A 21494-nucleotide genomic window follows, 5' to 3' on the forward strand; every position below is an offset into this window, starting at 1 on the left:
GTCCGCGGAGACGCAAACCTGGCCCAAATATGCGCCAGGTTTGCGTCTCTGCGGACGATGCGCGGACGCGCAAATTGTCCGCTCAGTCCTCGCACGGGCCCGCCTGGCAGCGGCACAACTGCTTCTTCTTCCGCGGCATTACTTGCGGGCGGCGCGCTGCAGCCTTTGCAGGGCCGCGTTAATGGCCCGCCTCGACTTTCGCGAGCGTGCGCAGCTAGTAGGCGTTGCAGTGGCAGGCCATTAAAGGCGAGATGGCGTCCGAGCCTCTTAAAGGGACGCTGTCGGCGCTCATTTCCCCGACCAAACCATTGCCAAATCCCACACTATCCACCCCACCGACACCATGGGGAAGAAATGCTAGCCGTTCCGCAAGACGAAGAACGACCAGGAGGCTAGCGGCTCGCGGTCTGGCAAAAAGGCACGGGTCGGCCAGTACGTCCGCGTTGACCTCGCGCGGCAACTATGGGAGGAAAACCTGCCGGTACCATGCGAGGGCCGAGAGCGGCGGGACGAGGTGCGCCGCCGCCGAGCGATCTTGCCGCCGGATCTGCGGGAGGATCAGGCGTACGCGCTGAACTCCTACAACTGGATTTCATTCGGGACGTGGGAGTTCGACGCTCGCCGCCGCGCTGGTTACCTCGGCGACGTGGACTACTTCGACCGCGAGATCGCCGCAGAAGAAGAAGAGAACGACCAGGAGGACGCGGACGAGGACGAGGACAAGGACGTCGTCATGGCAGACTACGACCACGGCGTGGGATCCAGAGACCCAGCCGCCTGACCTTTCCGAGGAGGAGGCCATTGCCATGGCACTGGCCAACAGCGAGCAGGACAAGCTCAACGAGCTCGCTTTGTGGGACGGGCTCGCAATCCAGCTCCGCGAGTCCGCGCTCGCGCAGGGGAGGCCGGCCACGCCGACGCGTTCCAACGCCACGCTCCGCCTCCTTCTCCGGCGTGGGATCCGTGGCCACTGCCTCCTGCGCAAGCGGCGCTACCTCCTCCACCGCCAGCGTACCAGCTTCCATGGCCGACGCCGGAGTTCATTGACCTCGTCAGCGACGACAAGCAGTAGGCAACACGCCTTTATGGCTTTTTTATGTTTTTTATTAATGTAAATTATGGCTTCATAAATGGAAGAAAAAATTATGCGTCGTGCCGCTGGAGCCACCCCCGACGCAAACGGACACTCGGACGATTTCGACCATTTGGACCGCCGCAAACGGACGCGACGTGTCCGTTTGGACGTCCGAAATGCGTCGCGCCGATGGACATGCTTGCTACTCTACGTGTCTTGTTTGCGGGACGGTCCACCACCGAGTGGAAGTGGAACGAATTCGCTGAAATAATTCAAAGCGAACGAAGAAAGACACACTCGGACTCGGTGGACTTTCAGTTTCACGTGCAGTCAGTCACCACCGCGACGTTGAGGACCGGAGGCGGCCGATCGAGCTGGATGGACCTATCCCTATCCGGTTCGGATTCATACATCGAGGGTCTTTCTCTGCCGACCGTCACGTCCGTACAAATAAGAAGGAGAGAGCCCACAAACTTTTGTGTACGTGTTGCATCCATGGATTTGCAATCGGGGCATCGCCTCCGCTCACGGCCGCCGCTGCAGCGGCATGGACCTTCCTGGCGGCGTGGTCCAAGCGGAGCTGACCGCATCAGCCTCCTCTCCGACGACATGATCCTCCTGATCCTGGAGCGCCTGCAATGCGTCCGTGCCGCCGTGCGGACCGGCCTCCTCTCGCGCCGGTGGCGCGGCCTCTGGACCCGCCTCACCGATCTCGCCTTCCGTGCTGTCATGCCCGCCACGATCGAGGCGGCGATTCTCCCCTTCAAAGCCGCCTCCCCCGCGGGCACGGCGTTCCAGCTCGACATATGCCTCCCATCGAGACCTGAGGCCGCCGACGCCAACTCCCTGTTGCACGCCGCAGCGCTCTTCTCGCCGGCCAGGCTAGTCTTCACCATCGCACCGTACCAGTACCGTTTTAATTCCGGACAACACCACACCGACTCGATCATCGAACTGCCTTGCTTCCAGCACGCCACCTCTATCGTGCTAGACACCCAGGAATTCATCATCGAGCCACTGGCAGCCGGCGAGTTCCCCACGCTCGAGACGTTGTCCATCTCCGGCGCGATCGTCCGCATCGTTGACTTGGTCACCAGCTGCCCACGACTACGCGTCCTCAGAGCCAAGCTCCGCGGCCTCTACTCCGGGATCGAGATTAACATGTCGATCGAGATTAACATGTCGGGCATCGGCAGCATCACATCACCGTTGTACCGTGAGCTTTCGGCACTCGGGAGATTGTCCCTCTCCCACTGCGACATCGACAGCCTTGGCGAATTTATCTCTAGTTGCCCGAGCCTTCGTGTGCTCAAGGTGGAGGGTGCTACGTCCGGACGCCGCATCATGGTCCACTCAACATTGTTGCGGGAGCTTGTCCTGGTAACCTACAAGGATTGCCGTGGCATCGATATCGTGACCCCCCAACTTAAAAATCTGACGATGGAAGTCCATGCCGGCGGGGAACTCCCCACATCCATCGTGGCGCCGTTGGTGGAGAAGGTCTCGTGGCGGCGCAAGTATACTTGGCCAGCTGCTGTGTTCGGTTTTTGGATCCTCCACAGCTTGAGCTTAGAGACGGCAGCGAGCATCAGGAAACGGGGACTCACGGAGGATGGAAAAGAGGACGCATGGTTGTCGATTCAACAACTCCCTCACGCCCATGTCTTGTCCATGGACATGTCCGCCTCTGTATGTCCACTGTCTTGCTCAATTTAATTACCTAATTTGTTCACTATCTTACTACCTTCCTTCTAAATTATAAGACATTCTGGTAGGCTATTTACCCTACCTTATTGTTAACTAGTCTTATGTGTCGTCATACTTTTAAGCAGGTTCCCTCATATGCAAGTATCGACTTTGCACGAGAGATGGAGAAACTTTCGCTTACCAAGTTCTCAGTTGTGGGCATACGTCTCGAAGCAATGGGGCATATCTATGGAGCAACTATGTTTCATCTCCTTCGGGCGCTTTCTGTTCACGGTGTTACAAAAATACTCAAGGTCAACCTAGTGAGGTCAGAGAAATCCGAGGTAACTACTTACGTGCCTTACATAAGCTGTAATTGTTCAAGACCATTTTATCATATGTATTCCTTGTTGAGGAGCATGCATAAATAGATGTCCTACGGGGTTTCACAAAAAATAGATATCCTACGTTATACATTTCTAATTAATACTACTTATGTGTTTTAGGCGACACAAGCATGCATAGAAAGTTGTTTCTGCGATGAGCCCAAGAACTGGAGAAACCAAAGTATATCCTTGCCTCATCTGGAAGAAGTGGAAATCCAAAACTTCAGAGGAGAGAATCATGGCTTTGATTTCTTGGAACTTATATTCAAATGTGCCCCAAAGCTTACAAAGGTGACCATTACGGTTGGAAAAAGGATTAGACCATCTGCTCCTGGACGTTGCGCTAAGAAAATCTACAGGATCTCCTTGGCATATCCTTCTGTGAAGTTCTATGTGTACCTAAATTGTGGTAAGCTGGTTCCGCATCCATGATTACCATGCTCCAAGATGCAACAAGGCAACAACATATTATTTTGTTTCCAGTCGAGATTCAAGTTGCATCCATAATGGTTATTATAGTACAAATATATAAAATGGTCTATGACTAGGTGTTGCGTCTTGCTGGGTGGTAGGTGTTAGCTGCGTCGATGTTCATGGGTAGCCGGTGTGAAGAGGTTTGTCGTGCTCGGTGTTCTGTTGTTGGGCAACCCATCTTGTGTGTTCATGCATGCTCTAGAGTGGACTGCTCCATCTTTCGACGATATGATGCCTTTCTACCCAGGACGAGAAGGTAGGGGCCTTCTTTGAAGGTGGATGCAGATGGCACGATAACGAAAGCAAGTTGGGAGCTGGCAAAGGCAAGATATGTCTCTGAGGTAACTGCGTGGCTGGATAAAGGCCTCGTTTTTCAAGCTGTTTTTCTTGCTCGTTTTTGCGCATTGTCTATAAACTGATATTTCAACACTTTGTATCTACCGTTTGTTTGTTTTATAAGTCTAAAGGTAGCTTCAGGCCTTCATTTGAAAAAGGCGGGAGTTGAGCGTCTCGGGGTATCAAAACGTATGATCCCCCCTCCCCCTCCCCGGGCTCGCTAGCCATATGATCAATCTCGCAAGACCATGTGATAAAAAAAAATATGCCATCATGTATACAGCGTCCTGCACCTCCTCTGTAACCGCACGAAAATATCCTCTCCCCGTACGAAAACAACAACACCCTTGCAGCTCAACCCACCACACTTCACAGCGTTGTCCAACCCTCGTCAGATTGCACCATCTTCGACCATGGCTTGCTCGAATACCGCCGTCCAGAGTCGGTGTCATCGCCGCCCACCTCCTGTAGCAGCCTTGTTGACTCCAAGGATGGTACCACCACCAAAAACCTCTTGCGGCATTCCCGACTCAGGCTAGCATCACCATGGCATAGCTCTTGCAGCATTGTTAACCGCTGCTAGTACCAACATTGACCACTGGTAGCAGCATCGTTGCCCTTCCTTGGTGCCCCTCCCCCATCCACCGCTTGCAGCAACACTGAGCACCACTTGCAGCATTACCGAATCTAGATCACCATAGCTCCGCTCCTCCTCGTAGCAGCCGCCCACAGCCGACAATAGCTCGTAGCATAACTTTCCACGGCTGGAAATCGCTCGCAACACCATCCCGTGACCTTTCAGGATCGCCATGTGGGGACCACTGGAGGTTGGCGACGCGAGCAACTAGCAATGGGAGGCTACACAATGAACAAGCGGTGAGAGGCGGTGCAAGGAGGTTGTGGCGGCGGAAAATTCGGCTGGTGTGTTCATTAGGGGAAGTTGCAGGTAGATGAGGAAAGGTGAGAGGAGATGCGAGACGGATCAACAAGACGATGGTGTTGAAGGAAATATGCCCTAGAGGCAATAATAAAGTTTTATTATTCTTTATTTCCATTTCATAATTAACTTTATATTTTATGATATAAGTGTATTAGCTTCAGTCAAAATAAGGATGGTCTTCATTCATTCCGGATAGTATGGTGCAGTGTCATTTTATGTGATTGCGGAAATTGCTATTCCAGCGATGGAGAGATACACTTTGGGCCTACTCATGCATCATGGTGTTTATCATCGTCTGACCAGACCCGTGACTAAGATGCTATGTCACAGGAATATCGGTGATGCGGATTGAGTAAAGAGAACATGCCGATAAACAAGGATAACCTTGAGTTTCATCTCGGGCAATATTATGTATCGACAAGCAATGAGATGTGTATCGTATAGTAATACGAAAGGTTGACATGACTAAGACATGACTCTTGTGTGGGTTGGCTCATTCCCTAGGAAAATGAATATTAAGAAGCTACATACCATTCCGTCGATACTAGATTCATTACTTTCAAAAACTCTTGCTTGAAAACTCCTTACTCCGTAGAATGAAAGAATGAAGAAGAAACGAACGCCCATTAAAAAAAGATCCTAGAATGCCCCAATTAAAACGAAACCAACCACTCCTTTCGTCTTTCATTAGAGTGACCCCTCAGCGACTACATCTGAGCTTGATTTCACATTCGATGAAACTAAGCCTCAACACCAGATTCATAAAGGATCCTTCTTTGTCCGCATGGGCCCCACCATGGCCAACACATAAATAGGAGGGAAGAGTCCAAGGATTGGACTCTCTCCCCTTAACTTGGATTGGGGGATGGAGTCCGTTTGGACTCCAACTCCCCTCCCAGGTCAGTTTGGGGGGGGGGGAGGGAGGAGTCCACCGAGACTCCAAATCCCCTATAAGTCGATTTGTTGGAGGGGCAAGAGGGGTCGACCGGCCTCATAGGAGAGAGGGTCAGCCAAACCTATGCCGCACGGCCCCTCTCCCAAACCCTAGCCGATGCCTACGCCGAGCCACCCATGCGCCGCTGTTGCCCTAGTGCCATCATTGGCCACCACCTCCGCCGCACCACCTCCTCCCTTGATGCCACCCTAGCTGACGTCACCAGAAGACCTCCGTGGAGATCTTCTTCCCTTCTTCTTCATAGAGTGTTGCCCGAGTTCTACACCCCTCTAGATCTAATCTAGTCGAGCTCGCGGAAGCGCTGCCAGATCTTCATCGACACGTTCGGCTTCGACCGTGTGCTTGATCACACTTCAACGCGGTGTTGTTGATCACGTACGTGTGGATACCGTGAAGGTGTTGCATGTGTGATGCTTGTTCGTGGCATCGTTCGAGGGATAATATATCTCCACGTGACTAGACAAGTCTAGTTGTGGGGATCGACTTGCGACTTCATCAACCTCATCATCAACAACTAGATCGATCTACGAGGGTATGATTTGCTACCTCCTCTCTCGCATATGATCTTGGTTATACGTAGGAATTTTTTGTTTTCTATACGTGTTCCCCAGCAGACGTAGTGACGGGAGAGGAACGGCGACACCGTTGCGGTGGGGGAGAGGAATATCGATGGGCAAAATCCGCGGTTGTACTTCTAGGGGAGAAGACACACACGAGGAAGAAACAAGGAGAGGCCACAGAAGAACGGGAAGAGATAAGGTCAGTCGAGCTCATTTGATGGCCATGTTTTGTGGACATGAGGCGAAACGAAGGATCGCTGGACATGATTTCCGAGATGAAACTGAATGTCTCCGTGAAAAAGGAACATTTTTATTGTGGGCTTTGGTATTCTTTCTCGATGGTTTGGCCACATTGGGAATATGATGCATATAATATTTGGTGTGGCGAAACCACACTAAAATAATCGATCAACTACTTAGAACTTTTAGTTTTAAAACCCACTTTGTCTCAAGTAAACTAAAATTCCTTCAGTTTTGGGACTATATATACCCACGCTTAGGAGGAGCAGCTCTCGGTTGAACGCAGGTTGCCGGATTCATCCGCTCATCCAGATCCAGTTCAGTTTAAGACCGAGCAACGGGAACTCAAATAAGCTACACACTTTATTTTCAAACAGTTAGAATTCGTATTTTTAAATCAAAAATCTGAAATAAAATTCTAGAGGGAGCCAATAATATATGCTATAAACATGCAAAATCTTAATACGAGCTAATTTGCATTCTAGGCTACAGAAAAAGATAAAATCTGACAAAATTTAAAATGAATACATACTGAGATTTTACAAGTTTGTGTATATATATCTTTGGCTACCTCTGCGGTTTTCCGGACTTTAAAAAAAATTTAAAATACGAATTTTATGTGTTTAAAACAAAACGCTACATATAGCTCGGCCTCCATTTACCTGCTCCCATAAGTAACCAAGTCTATACTGCGCAAAAAGTTATTCTGCTCCGCGTTACCTTTATTAATGCAGACCATACAGAAACAAGACTTGCACAAAAAAGAAGACCTAGACAACGCTGGAAGGCAGAGTCTCACAAAGAATCCCAAACCGCGCGAGCAAGTCTGATGCCTCCAGCTCGACAACACTCTGTCACCATCGTTCATGCAAACTAAAAAGAAAAAGAAAAAAACACAAAACACCAGTGCTCCGGCACTACCATCGCCATATCCATTGCTCAGAACACAGGCCGATGCTGTCTACAATGACACAACAAATTTGCCAAAAGAAAAATGAAAAAAAGGGATAACAAGCCAACGGTCATCTCCTCCTTTCACCACGTTCCGGCCATTCCACTTTTTTTTATTTTACGACCCAATGGCCTCGGTCCGCTCCCGCGGCCAGAAGACCTCACCTCGAGAAGTCTTCGCCTTCTCTCCCCCGCCTCTCGCGGCGACTCTGCTCCGACTCCACCATTAATACCCCCAGACCTTCTCCACGCCTCCTCATCAAGCTACCCATCCACCTCTCCCAAGCTCAGACTCAGAGGGCTAGCCATGGGGCAGCGTGACTGCTGCGACTGCGACTGCGACGACTGCTGCAACTGCAGCTGGACAGCAATCATCATCTGGGTCGCCATCGGCATCGTACTCACGGTCGTCCTCATCGTCCTCATCCTCGCCTTCGCCGTCATCAAGCCGCCCAAAGCCACCGCCGACGACGCCCTCCTCACGCGCTTCTCCCTCTCCCCGTCCACCAACGCCTCCACGCCCCAGCTGCAGCTCCTCTCCTACAACGCCACCGTCACCATCTCCCTGCGCAACCCCAACATGTACTACGGCATCAGCTACAGCGACCTGGCCACCGTCTTCTCCTTCAACGGCACCAAGTTCGACGAGCTAGGCACCGTCCGGGCCTTCGACCAGGGCGCCAAGAAGACCACCGCCGTGCGCCTAACGGTCGGGGGAGTCGCCAAGGCCCTGCCCAAGCTCTCGGCGGCCGGCCCGGCGGAGTTCAGCAAACAAAAGGAGGCAGGTACGTTCCAGATCGAAGCGAGGCTCGACGGCGTGATGCAGTACAAGGGCCGCAGCAAGAAGTGCCCCGTCGCCGTCATCTGCCCGCTCAAGCTGCAGCTTGTCGACCCGGACGTCGCCGCCACCGCCTTCCAGCAGACCAAGTGCACCATCCTCAGGGCCAAGACCTCCGGATGCTAGCCTAGGTCCTAGCCGTCGCCATTGATTGCTTTCATTTGATTCGCTTTCCTGCTGTACAAAGAGCATCTTAAATATTACTCTATCTGCAGGTTTCATTTGTTGGAGTAGAGGTTGTTTCGAGGTTGCTGTTGTACAAAGCTTGGAATATGCCAGTAGATGATCAAACCGGTTGCTCTGTTATGTTCTGTTGGCTGCATATAAAATGCACTGTATTTTCTGTGCTGTTGCGAGGAGTTTTTGAGAAAGACTTTGGGAGGAGTTGACTACCGGGTCGTTCAGTTTTGTTCGAGGTTGCTCTGTCCGACACGGTGGAGGCAGCTAGACTAAACGCAAGGCTGTGTATACCATGATTTTTTTAATAATAGGAATATATTATTACCATATCAATTACATCTAACCTTTGTAACAACATAATATCTGGAGCAAGTCTATACATCAAGGATGCACGCAGCCGAAAAACAAAAGAAGAAAAAAATTACATTAAAGACCCCGCCGAAATAATCAGGGACTCGCATGAGGGATAGCATGCACCACTAGTGGTGATGACACCTCGACTCCAAAAAAATAGCTTCTCCAAAACGACCCCTACAAGAAGATAACAGTGCACAAACATCGTCGTCGCCCAAAACAAAGCCTAATGCCATAGTGTAAAATCCTCGCTAACATGGGTTTAGTGAAAAGCCTTATCGGGGTGCTGATGTCTCACGCTAGGTCCTTGGGGACGTGGATCAAGGAGGTAGTCAATGTGAGGATCAAACCGGCGACTTCTCGCTCGAGAATTAGTACAAGCCCATTTTCCTGCCTTTTATGTATCTAAATATTCTTTCGTATTGTGGGAGACCAGGGGAAACAAAGCGTCAGTTCATTTTTAGCAAGTTCCCTACTACCTATAAAGATCCCTACTTCCATTGTTTAGGTCGAGGCCAATAAATACTCTCCAACATGGCCCTACTTAAGCCCTTAATGTAGAGAGGTCCTTAGATCTCCTAGAGCCATGCATGTAGAGAACCCTCGTATGTGATCTCCTACTTCACTAGGACACCACCGTTGTTGTCGATGGACCAACATCGCCGCCACCACTATCGCATATGGCCCAATGACGGGTGGGTCGCATGTGTCAGTCGGCAAAGGGGCTGAGAAATTAGAGGTGGAACCCTACCAAGATTTGGGGGGAGGGGGGCAAATGTAGGAGCCGTTGCTAGAGATCATCTCAAGGCATTCACTCAAGAAGAAAGAGAAGGGGCACAACGTTCGCACGTTGCGTGTGGTAACCCTATCCAAGAAAGGGACGACACAACAACTCCCTTGCGAAAAAGGAGTCCCCAAAACTCTAGCTGCGGCCTCTCCCCCCTGTATCATTGTCCACATCGTTTGAAGGAGACTGCCGGTGACAGTACAGAAGCCATGTAAATTTCTTTTTACTGGTTTCAGCGAAACATAGTAAGACGCAGACGCTCACCCCTACGAACGCACGCCCTACCTCTATGAGAGACTGATCCGGCGGGCCTTGAGAGTCTATCTTTTTTAATTGTAGTAGCGAACAACTCTTACATATGTATTATATCCATTTCCTTTTAATGGCATCTTAAAATTATTATGGCTAACTCAACAATATAGAGAACACAATTATATGATTTCCAGGGGGTACTCATCGAGTTGAATGCCTAACTCATCGGGTAAATCGACTTAGGGTTTTGGGTTTACGTTGAATGACAACGATGAATGGGTGTGTCGCATCGAAGAATGATTGCCCTTCTCCCGTCGTCATACTCCCCTTATGTAGGCGCATGTCTTGAGAGTCCTTATGTTGTATGTGTAGATTTTCTATCTTTTAAGCCAATAACACAGGGCCGTGAGTAGATATCACCCAGCGAATAGGTACGTCCTCGCGCCGTTCGCCAGGGTGACGCCAGTGCGAACCCTAGCGCCGCCAGCTGCCGCCCCCCTTCGCATCCTTCCCTCCGCCGCTGCCGACGGTGCCGGCCACGGTGGCGGCGGGCCCCGACGCTAAAGGTGGTCGGGGGGTGGTGGTGGCGACGATCTGTTGTGGCGGCTGGGGCAGCTGCTGCGGGGAGGCACGCACGACGTCCGGGGCGGAGATCCCTTGATGTGCGGCGGCGGCGGCTGCTCCTCCATGGCCTTCCGGTGATGGGTGGTCGTGGTGGCTGTGGGTCTAGTTCCCACATAGACCCATCGTCGGTTCAGCTGACGGCGCGAGGAGGGGGCAGCGACCTTGCGAGGTGTGGATGGTGTGGTACCGGCGTCCAAGACCGCGTGGCGTGGCAGGCCCGATCTGAGGTCTGGGTCGCGTGGGTCTCGGATGGTGCGTCCACCGATTCCTCCTTCGTTTTTGCTGGCTAGCAGATGGCGGCGAGGGGGTTTGTTCATCTGTTTCGCAGTTTGAAGGTGATGGTCCTAGGGTTTCTCTTGCGCGAAGATGGAGACCTTCCTTAGGTCTGCCCTTCTTGATCTGGCCAGAGTGTTGAGTTTCGGAAGGCACCGCCGGCGAATGAAACAGTACATCTTTTTCTGGAGTTTGCTGGATCGGGAGGTATTCGGTCGTGCGCACCCATGTTTTTATTCCAGCCGTTTGGTTTTGGAGGGAGCGGCGGGAAGCTTTGTTCTGTGTTGACATCAAGTGACATTTTGATCCATGGTGAAGTCAGAACAAGAGAATATCATGAAGGCCGGATCGGAGGTCTAGCTAATGGAGATTCAAGTCTCCGCGCTATTGAGGGACTTGCTTGGTGTTTCGGGCTTCGTAGCAGTGCTATGAAAGTGGGGGCGGCAACATAGGTGAAGTTCAGAGTCCTACTTTTTAGGGTGAAAACCCAAGGTCTGGCCTTAACTGGTTGTGCCTGGCAATGACCTTGTTGGAGGCATTGTTTTGAGAGCGGGGACTATCTTCAGGGTGAAAACCTAAGATCTTTGGTCGGGCGACGACGGTGCTGGTGCACTGTTTCCTTCTTGGAGGCGTCGCTTTTGGAGAGTCTGTATTTCAGGTGTTATCTTGGTGGTGGATGTATTGTTGTTGCTAGGACTAGAATACTGTAACTGGACATTTATTTCTTAGTTTTCTTTTCTTTTTTTGGCTGTGTGCATCCGTACTGCCATTAGGGTGTTGCGTTGTCGCAGAGACTGGGTGTAATTGGTATCTTTTGATATTAATATATTCCCTTTATCAAAAAAAGTAGGTACACGTAGATCTTCAACAATAGTTGAATGCACACGACACGAATGTACCCTCCACTCCAGCAACTAAACAAACTATTTCTTGTACGCATATCAATGTTAACCGTATCGAAATGAAGAGGATTGACATGAGTTGAGGGAGTTTAAACCCCATCTAAGTCAAAATTCTACTCTAATACACCTAAGAAGTGTATTAACCCAACAACACCTTATGCTAGAAAGAAGACTTGGCCATTGCTGACAGAGGAACGCTTCTAAATAAATCCCAACTACGCAAGCAACCAAACCCTGGGTTGCTCACCCTTGGGGGCATCGTTTTGGACCCGTGATACCTAGAGGAGTCTGCTTGTGGACCGGTGTTTCATCCACCGCGTGGATGGTGGTGGGTCTCGACGACACCAGCTTGTCCATTGGCCCTAAAACTCATGCCTAGCCCGCCCATTGGCGCTTAAACTCAGGCCTAGGTCTAGGCCTAGCCCGCCCATTGGCTCTAAAACTCAGGCCTAGGCACCAACCGCAAGCATGCTCAGGTTGCCTAGGCCTGGTATTTTTTGGGCTAGGCCAGGTCGGGTTGGGCTTTCCATGCTAAAGTATCTACTACCGGGAAATACTTGTATGAATAAGATGCTTATAGTATTTTTTTTTCAAAGTAGTTTGACCAAGTATATGGAAAAATTATCAACGTCTACAAAAGAAAATGCATAATATATTTGATATCATTGTACTGTACTACTGCACTATTTAGAAAGGAGGGAGTACTAACTCGTACGGACAGTTCAACAAAACCTTTCCCAGCACAACCAACGAGCCAACGGTCATCTCCGGCTTTCACCACTTGTGTCGCTCTGCTCTCATCTGGATGGCCACAACCGTGGAAAGAAGACCTCCTCGCCAAAAGTCTGCCCGCTCGCCGTGCCTGCTCTGCTCCGGCTCCAGCTAACTAACCAGTAACCACCCTCATCAGTCCGGCCGGCCGAACCGAGCACGGCCAGCCATGGGCTTCTGGCAGCGCGACTGCTGCGACTGCGGCTCCTGCAGCTGGACAACCGTCGCCATCTGGGCCGCCGTCGCCGCTGTCATCGCGGCCGTCCTCACCGTCCTCATCATCGCCTTCGCCGTCTTCAAGCCGCCCACCGCCACCGCGGACGACGCCCTGCTCACGCGCTTCTCCCTCTCCGCCTCACCCAACTCCACGCAGCTCCTCTCCTCCTACAACGTCACGGTCACCATGTCCCTGCGCAACCCCAACATGTACCGCAGCATCTCCTACGGCGCCATGGCCGCCGCCTTCTCCTTCAACGGCACCCGCTTCGAGGACGACGCCACCGTGCTGCCGTTCGACCAGGGCGCCAAGAAGGCGACCACGGTGCGGGTCACCGTCGGCGGCGTCGCCAAGGCCCTGCCCAAGCTGTCCGCGGCCGGCCCGACGGAGTTCGCCAGAGAGAAGGAGGCCGGGCAGTTCCAGGTGGAGGCGCGGCTGGACGGCGTGATGCAGTACAAGGGCCGCAGCAACAAGTGCCCCGTCGCCGTCATCTGCCCGCTCCTGCTGCAGCTCGTCGACCCGGACGTCGCCGCCACCGCATTCGAGCGGACCAAGTGCACCATCCTCAGGGCCAAGACCTCCGGATGCTAGCCTAGCTGGTCCTAGCCGTCGCCATTGATTGCTTTCATTTGATCTCCTGCTGTAAATATTAACAGATTTTTTACTATTAGCGCAGTATTTATTCTAGTTTCAGATCAGATTTAGCTGTTGATGGAACAGGGGTTGCTGCTATAATGCTATATATGCTTGGGTTATTGAGAATGGTGTCTATGTATGATTAAGAAAATACTCGGTTGGTTCATCTGTATTCAGTTGGGGTTCGGATGGTTTGCAAGTTGCAACCACTGTCTGGATAGAAAATGCACACCAATTTCCTTGCTGTTGCCTGTTGAGACGAGTTGCTGAGGGAGACTTTGGGAGGAGCTGACTACTGGGTCCTTCGAATTTGTGTTGTCGGATTTCTCTGGATTTGGAGTTTGGGTGGGTCGCAACTGATTGGGTAGAAAATGCTCTGCAATTTCCTTGCTGGTTGCGATGAGCTGCTGAGAGAGACGTTGGGATGATCAATTGACTACTGGGTTGTCCGAATCTGTTCGAGGTTGGCTGCGTCTGTCAGACACGATGGAAACACCTAAAACTAAACACACTTGATATATGCCTTTTGTGCTATTTCCAAGACGAACAGAAATACGAGTAACGAGTCACACGTCTGATCGGACTTACGATCGTGCACTAAAGGGTACGGTTGAGCGGAAATTCAATTCGGCTCCTCCGGATGCGTATGCTCACTTTACCAAAAAAGTTATATTTTAAATTATCGAAAAAATTTGACAAAAAATTCTATATGTACATCTTCGTAATATATGTACGTTCATCAAATTTCACAAGGAACCATATTTCGTGGTCTATGTAAAAAGATAAAATTTATCTTCTAAAATGCTTTTTTAGCTAGTGACGGAGCCCGGATCTAACCTTGAGGGGGTGAAATATAGATAGATTTTATCTTGTGAACTTTTTGAGGGGGGCAGAGATGGCTAAATAGGTAACAAAATGAGTTCTAATGCCTACTATTTTTCACAAAATCTGAACTTTGGGGTGGCCTAGCCCCCCCCCTCAGTCTTTGTCCCTGTTTTTAGCATTGATTTTTATCTTTTTTTTACACACACCACACGACAAGTCAATGTTTCATGAAACGACTTTATGAGCGTGTAGCACGTGAAGATGTACATGCAAATTTTTTTATTTCATTTTTTTAAAATTTTAAAATATGTGTAACATGCATTTTAAAGTAAAGGAAGCATATGCTTCCATGTGCCAAAATACCACCCTAACGTTAAGGAGCTATTAACTCCTTTCCAAAATATAAGCTTTCTATTTAGAAAGCTAGACTTACATTTCGGAAAGAAGGTACATATCCCAACGATGCTTGATGGCACTATGGTTCAAGGCAACTCCAGTGAAAGAAATGACAAAAGGGTTGTCTTGGAAGGTCTGTTTAACCGTTGGTGCGTGATTCTCCTACTTGACGATCGTGCACTAATGGCTAAGAGTAAGAAGCTACTGACTTCCTTTCGCAATATAAGCCTTTTTAGAAAGATAGATTAGCTTGCTTTCTAAAAAGCACCATATAACTCGACGATGCTTCGTGACACGGTGATTCAGGGCAACTCCGGTGAAAGAAACGACAAAAGGGTTGACTTGGAGGGTGTGTTCAACCATAGAGCTTCTCCTATTATCCGGATGGTGCATGTCGTGACAGTAGCCTGAGTGACACATGGTGCATAAAGGTACTTCCACCACTGGCACGGGTGAGAGCCCCTTAAGGACATACTCCCTCCGTTCTGAATTAGTCTACATTCTAGCTCCAAAATTTATTCTGAAATACTCTACATTCTAGCTTTTAGTCAACAACAACACTCAAAACGAAGTGATTTTTCTTCTTTATTGGATGTTGTTATTTTCAATGTAGCTTGGATTGGTTGATCACATATCTAAGTAATACTAATAAATGCAATACTAGTTTGTCTCATTTTTCTAGAATGTAGACTAATTAAATCAGAACATAGGGAGTATTTCTGCGGCTCTTCTCTATGGCATTAGACACGAGGGCTTCAGTGGAGTACTTCAAGGATTTGAAAGGTTTGGACTTCACGTTTTGACACGAGCTTGGCATTGCTGAAACGCGCCTGTTTCATCGGATATCCTATTCTGGGCACTAGAACCTTCGGGAGGTTCTCGATGCGATCCCTCTATCGTAAACTTTGCACTGATATCTGAGCAAGCACTACTGTGTGATCTGGCGGATCAACGTACCTCCTGGGTCTTCCTTTGAGAACCGATTCGAAAGCGCCTCCATTCGAACGAGAATATCAAGCGAAGGTGGGGGGCCTCCAGTGGCAAGTGTGCCTTATGTGGGGTGGGGAGGTGGAAGATACGAACCATATCAACTAGATTTATGTGGAGCGTAGTTAGGTAATTGTTGGTTGCTCCTAAAACCCCTTGTGCTTTGAGGAGGTCTATAGGATCCTAGATTTCTATGTTACGCAGACCAAGAGGATTTTCTAGCTCTGTTGCACCGCTCTTTGTTGGTCATTCTAAAACATTAGGAATAGGTTCATAAACAAGGGTTCTTCATGACACAACTAGATGATGGACTATACAAAATGTCTATATACTTGTAAGTGTGGAAGTCAGTGACTAGAAAACAAGACCGCAAGACCGTGGAGTTGACCATTAGAAAGGAGTATCTCAGTAGCTTTCATGTTGTTATCCCTAATTTATGTCGTGTGGATGTCGTGTGGCTCTTGCGTTGGGGCACTAGCCTGAACTTGCTTAGTTTGTGCTTCGTGCACTTAGGTCATGTCCCCATGTTGTGTTTTGTGTTATGTTTCCTTGTACTCATTGTTGGTGACTTCATTAATTTAAAGCTGAACTATTCTCGAGTCTTTCATATAATAAAAAATGGATGATGAAATCTTGGTGGACAACAATTTCATGATGCGGAGTTGTTATTGACCAGGCTAGGGGAGAAAAAAAATTATCGGCAAAAAGATTGTCGGCCCGTCGACACGCTTCATCGGAGGAGATTTGACTTTTTGTCAGGGTGCCTGCCCCAGATGTTGGTGCGGCAGGATCATGGTCTACGTGCGGTTTGCGGTTGGACGGGTCATGCAGTGTTGTGGCTCAAACGCGAGCGGGATTACATGGAAACGGTGGTTCCCATTGGTGGTGTTAACACTCTGTTGGCGTAGTAAAGAAAAGCTAGATATCAGGGTAGCGGGCCTAGAACTTCAACAGTGTTGAGTTCTCCGATCTCGTGTCATGTGAACGATGAGGTTGCTGCGGATGCCGGTCATCGGTGTAATGTTGGTGCACCTCTCCTAGAAGTTAAACTACTTCATCTACGTTGGAGTGCCATGTGTCAGCTATTGCAATCACAGAGTCTTCTTTCTAGCATTCATGGGAGGTTGTCTTGTTCGGTCGAGTAGTATATAGAGGCTTGGTACTGGTTGTGCTAGTATCTAATTGTATCCGTTTTTGCCCGGTTTTCTGTTATTAACTGGAAACATATTTTTCTTAATTAGCTTAAAGTCAAATCTTTTGCCTCAATTTAAAACAAAAACCTCTAAGGAAAATATTCCAAGAGCTGCATCCCTTCAAATTACGAAATTCCTTTGAACCAAGTTTAACCCCCTTTTAGTCTCTGACACCAAGGACATGTATGCAAATACTGAAACGAGGTGTGATGACATGGAAAAAACATTTACAAACAGAGGCACCGACCGAGCGCAGGAGACGTCTGGCCCTTGTTGGAACACACTGTCACCCAATCGCTCCTCCCGCTATCCCCCTCATCTGCCTGTGCACCACACAAAACCACATCTCCATCTTCCTTCCCGGACCCGGCAGGCATCCAACTGCTGAACTGCAGGGCAGCTATGAGAGCTCTGGCCGTCGCCTCGCCCGTCGCGGCGTCGGTGCAGCCCCGTCGTCGGTGCCTCATCGCAGGTTCATCTTGTTATCACTCTACGTGCCTAGCTGCATTTCAATTTCCTCTGCAGTCTGCTTCGTTTTGCCTCGACAACTTGATAACATATAGCCATGGTGCAATCTGGTTTATATAGCTAATCGAAAACCATGAAGAAGTAGGGCTACACATGTACAGACATGAAGCGATCTGTATCGCGATATGCTACACCGTTATGCTCTGGCTCTTAGCTAGGTGGTCTTCCTTTGTTTCATGTCCCCGGAAAGATTGTATGCTTTTCGTACCGCCCAATTCATGCGTTCCATACGCCACTGCAGTGCAGTGTTTCTGTTCCCATGATCCCATTCATCAGAAGTGAAATCTTCGAGTACTTTCTTTTCACTTGTGAAAATTTAATTATCCAGAACAAATGGAGCCAGCCTTATTAAAAGTCAATGTTTCTCTTCTAGAAATTTACGGAGTTCTTCCTATTGCACACAAAGGGAAGAACACTGAAACAAAAGCCATTAATAAATTGTATATGCCATTTCAGCAATTGACGCCTTCAAATAATTTTCAGGTCCATCTCGCGAGACGAGGAACCAGCTGCGCACCTCCTTCACCGGCATCACCGTGCAATGCCGGGCCCAGAAACCTGTGCCTTCAGTCCGGTCGTCATCATCGGTTGTAGTGGCGATGACGTCGAAGCCGTCGATCCAGTTCATCCAGGGCACTGACGAGCAAACAATCCCAGACGTGCGGCTGACCAAGTCCCGGGACGGCACCAACGGGGTGGCCATCTTCACCTTCGACCAGCCGTCAGTATTCGACTCCTCTGCGGAGCTCGGCGACATCACGGGGTTCTACATGATCGACGAGGAGGGCACACTGAATACTGTGGACGTCAGCGCCAAGTTCGTCAACGGGAAGCCAGCATTGGTGGAGGCCAAGTACGTGATGCGCACCCCCAAGGACTGGGACAGGTTCATGCGCTTCATGGAGCGGTACTCCGAGGCCAATGGCCTCCAGTTCCTCAAGAAGTGATCATCCCTCCATCATGCAGTCCTTGATTCTTCCTCTTTTTGTTTGCTGCTCCGACCTGATTTGCTGGCAGAAAAACACTAGCAGAGTTAAGTTCAGTCATCACAGTGGCTGTTTATTTGAGTGTGGGTGTGTTCTGGAGCTATGTACCTTGTTGAGATGAGATGCTTGCTTCATACTGCTTGTCTCCACCTTTGATCTGAAAGTTGCTAAGCCAGACAACACCAACACATTGCTTGCAAAAGCTGATGTAATCCTATGCTTTATCCCTTTCTTCTAGAGCATGCCATTGTCATTGCAAAGAAATGATCCACATATGTTTTTGATGATAAAGCGAGTCAAGAATCACAACAGGTATCAGTAAACGTATATCTCAAATATAAACCAGGATGGTGGACTAGATTTACATGATACAATATCAGTTTGTACAAGCTGTGGGTAAAACGAAACTAAAAGGCAATGCTCGTAGTGTCAATAGCACATCATATTAGTACATCAAGGTAACTCTCTAGGGTCCTACTGGTCGTGACGATGACCATAAAACTTCTACGATGTTCCCTGGGAGACGACTTTGATTTTGGTGCATGTTCTTGAGCTGGATGTACTCTGAGACAGACTACATGTGTGTGCTGGCGGGTGATCAATCACCGATTAGTTCATGTCCCTCTGCTTCGGTGTCGCTGGTCGACGACTGATTTGAAGAGGCGCTATGAGCAGTAGTACTGTTGCTGCCACGACAGTGCAGTAGCTGCACCTGGAGGCTCTGGATAAGCTCGGTGAGCTGCTGGATGTTCTTCTCTTGCGCCAATATTATCTATGGATAATACATAATCATCAGAGTGGATACTGTTTTGAATCAAGGCAAGAGAGATGACCACAACAAAACATAAGAAATACAGATAACAGTGGCTACTGATGCTGAAACTACTTGCATATAACAGGTACTAATACTGAACAACTGCAGATATTACAGTACAAAAAACAGGAATAAATCATTATACTCCAAATATATCAAATGGTGAAAAATGAGCATGAAACTTCCACATACCACTCGACTTCTTAAGCATGAAATACTTGCACATATTGTCCAAGTTCAGGTAAGGGATAAACCAAATCTTAAAACTGAATTTCATACAATTGGCTGGTGTAGCAAGATGAAACTAAAAGAGCAATTATAGTGCATATAGTGATATAAAAGCAGAAAGACTATTTTGCAGACACCTTATGTATCATGCCAAACATTTCTTCCTAAGTTCTAAATAAAGGCTTCACTCAGTACCAACTACAATACTAGAATTTGCATAGAAAGCAACCAAAGAGCATATAAAGGACCAACGCCATGGCTGTTTGAGAGTCAGATTGAGTTGTCTGGCAGATGAATTTATATACAGGCGAAAGAACCAAGTTGTTCACACTTCACATATTTCTGCCGTTTTTCACACAATAAACTGTGGGTTGAGCATTCAAACTCTTAATCTCTATGCTAAAAGATATGTGCAATACTACCTTACCATATGTCGAGATCAATTGTTTTAGAACATAATACAGGAAACATGGTAGCACAACCAATAATAGAGGGAATGTACTTTCACAAGAACACTAGGAGCTCACTTTCTCTTTAACAGCATCTTCCCTTACGACCAGCGCTTGTTGTCTCCGCCGTGTAGCTTCCGGGCTGGCCTCGGCCTCACCAATCTGCTGTTTCCACTCAAACTGCGACGTTATGATGAGCACGAGCAGGAGGAAGACAAGGACTATTGGTCTCGAATTCATCACTCCAGTCAGCAATCAGAGAGCTGAAAAAAGATGCAACACCGCAAGCTCATTAGAATCTTGCCATGTCTAAGAGGAGATAAAATCCCTAACATATGATTAGACAATCTTTACAACACATAGAAACCCAATTTACTTCAATTTATGACAAAATACCCTAACAAAAAATGGGGAGAATCATCACGGAATTGTGGAAATCAAAGAGGCCGCCGGCTATAACAGTTCTTGCCCTAATTCAGGTTCGAGGACTTGCAGTGGCAATGAAAAGAATCCACACTGACGTGACGAACTTGCCCACAGGAAATTTAGGAATTCCCCCCCAGCATGAGAAACCGACAGCGCAACAGCTAAGGGCGGATCTGGAACGGGCCTGGTCGCTTCCGCGCGAGAACTACCCATGGATCCGGCGGCTCGCTCGAGACGATCCCGTCGAAATTTTAAGAAGAGGAAACGTAAGCAAGAACACGAGCAGCTCCCAGGAGCGGAGATCGTACCATCGCCGGCGCCAGGCGGGCTGTGAAGAAGCCGATTGGGGAATCGACGCGGGAGCCTCGAGGGGGACTCCGAGCCGCCGCGGATTGGCTTCGATTCGCTGGCCGCCGGCTGCCGCTGCTAGCCCGAGCCGCCACCAACCTTCGATGAGGGTTTCAGCCTTTGACTTCCTTTTTTTCCCTCTTCCCTTTCCCCTCTCTCTGTGCAGGGGAAGACGTCGAAATGTTAGCTTCAGTTTTTCTTCCCTTTTATTATTGACCTTTTCCAAAGTGAAGAATTGTTACCAAACGACCGACTTTATTAATTTACATTGCAGTACATCAAATTGGACAAATTACTAAAAGACCAAAACAAGTGGTTAAACTAAACGGCACATGGAGCCTCAAACCCCCACGATCTCTCCTTGAGGCACACAGGGAACCCTAAAACCGCCCCTTCCTCTTTGTCGGCGATAGGAGGCTTCGACGGGCAAAGCCTGGGTGGCGATGGTGATGGCAGGTTCTCTCTTATCGGGCGGCGGCGTGCGGCCTTCTTTGGATCCAGCGGCGAAGCAGCGGGATCCCGACGATAAACGGCATGACGGTGAAGGAAGTGTAGGTAGATCGAGCTCGTTTGTGCCCTCCGGGCTTGGGCGGGGATGTAGGTCAAGGTCCTTGGTGGCGAGGGTGTGTCGGTGATACGTCTCCAACGTATCTATAATTTCTTATGTTCCATGCTACTTTATTGATGATATCTACATGTTTTATGCATACTTTATGTCATATTTATGCGTTTTTCGGAACTAACCTATTGACGAGATGCCGAAGTGCCGGTTCTCGTTTTCTGCTGTTTTTGGTTTCGAAATCCTAGTAAGGAAATATTCTCGGAATCGGACGAAATCAACGCCCGGTACCTTATAAATCCACGAAGCTTCCGGAAC

General features: G+C 49.0%; 4 protein-coding genes across 4 annotated transcripts; 3 read left to right on the top strand and 1 right to left on the bottom strand.

Moving 5' to 3' along the window:
* Nucleotides 1-7858: 7858 nt before the first annotated feature.
* Nucleotides 7859-8645, top strand: LOC124701021 (NDR1/HIN1-like protein 6). Its single transcript, XM_047233082.1, has one exon. It carries the CDS (start codon nucleotides 7911-7913, stop codon nucleotides 8565-8567), a length of 657 nt encoding a protein of 218 aa, XP_047089038.1. The 5' UTR covers nucleotides 7859-7910; the 3' UTR covers nucleotides 8568-8645.
* Nucleotides 8646-12737: 4092 nt separating this feature from the next.
* Nucleotides 12738-13563, top strand: LOC124701022. The gene has a single exon (XM_047233084.1). It carries the CDS (start codon nucleotides 12754-12756, stop codon nucleotides 13390-13392), a length of 639 nt encoding a protein of 212 aa, XP_047089040.1. The 5' UTR covers nucleotides 12738-12753; the 3' UTR covers nucleotides 13393-13563.
* A 3554-nt stretch (nucleotides 13564-17117) lies between these two features.
* Nucleotides 17118-18486, top strand: LOC124704681 (photosystem II reaction center PSB28 protein, chloroplastic-like). The gene is made up of 2 exons (XM_047236953.1): nucleotides 17118-17310; nucleotides 17850-18486. The coding sequence occupies exons 1-2, from the start codon at nucleotides 17241-17243 to the stop codon at nucleotides 18311-18313; spliced, it is 534 nt and encodes a 177-aa protein (XP_047092909.1). The 5' UTR covers nucleotides 17118-17240; the 3' UTR covers nucleotides 18314-18486.
* A 184-nt stretch (nucleotides 18487-18670) lies between these two features.
* On the bottom strand, nucleotides 18671-20763 carry LOC124704682. Its single transcript, XM_047236954.1, has 3 exons — nucleotides 20578-20763; nucleotides 19922-20106; nucleotides 18671-19124 (listed from the first exon to the last, which is right to left on the bottom strand). Exons 2-3 carry the CDS (start codon nucleotides 20081-20083, stop codon nucleotides 18951-18953), a joined length of 336 nt encoding a protein of 111 aa, XP_047092910.1. The 5' UTR covers nucleotides 20084-20106; nucleotides 20578-20763; the 3' UTR covers nucleotides 18671-18950.
* Between the last annotated feature and the right edge of the window lie 731 nt (nucleotides 20764-21494).

The sequence above is a fragment of the Lolium rigidum genome, chromosome 3 (genome assembly GCF_022539505.1).
Source record: "Lolium rigidum isolate FL_2022 chromosome 3, APGP_CSIRO_Lrig_0.1, whole genome shotgun sequence".
In the NCBI taxonomy this organism is placed as follows: Eukaryota; Viridiplantae; Streptophyta; class Magnoliopsida; order Poales; family Poaceae; genus Lolium; species Lolium rigidum.

Coding starts and splice junctions, on each gene's coding strand:
- LOC124701021 (XM_047233082.1), top strand. CDS start 7,911: ATGGGGCAGCGTGACTGCTGCGACTGCGACTGCGACGACTGCTGCAAC.
- LOC124701022 (XM_047233084.1), top strand. CDS start 12,754: ATGGGCTTCTGGCAGCGCGACTGCTGCGACTGCGGCTCCTGCAGCTGG.
- LOC124704681 (XM_047236953.1), top strand. CDS start 17,241: ATGAGAGCTCTGGCCGTCGCCTCGCCCGTCGCGGCGTCGGTGCAGCCC. Junction 17,311..17,849: donor TCGTCGGTGCCTCATCGCAG/GTTCATCTTGTT, acceptor AATAATTTTCAG/GTCCATCTCGCGAGACGAGG.
- LOC124704682 (XM_047236954.1), bottom strand. CDS start 20,083: ATGAATTCGAGACCAATAGTCCTTGTCTTCCTCCTGCTCGTGCTCATC. Junction 19,125..19,921: donor AAGATGCTGTTAAAGAGAAA/GTGAGCTCCTAG, acceptor TATTATCCATAG/ATAATATTGGCGCAAGAGAA.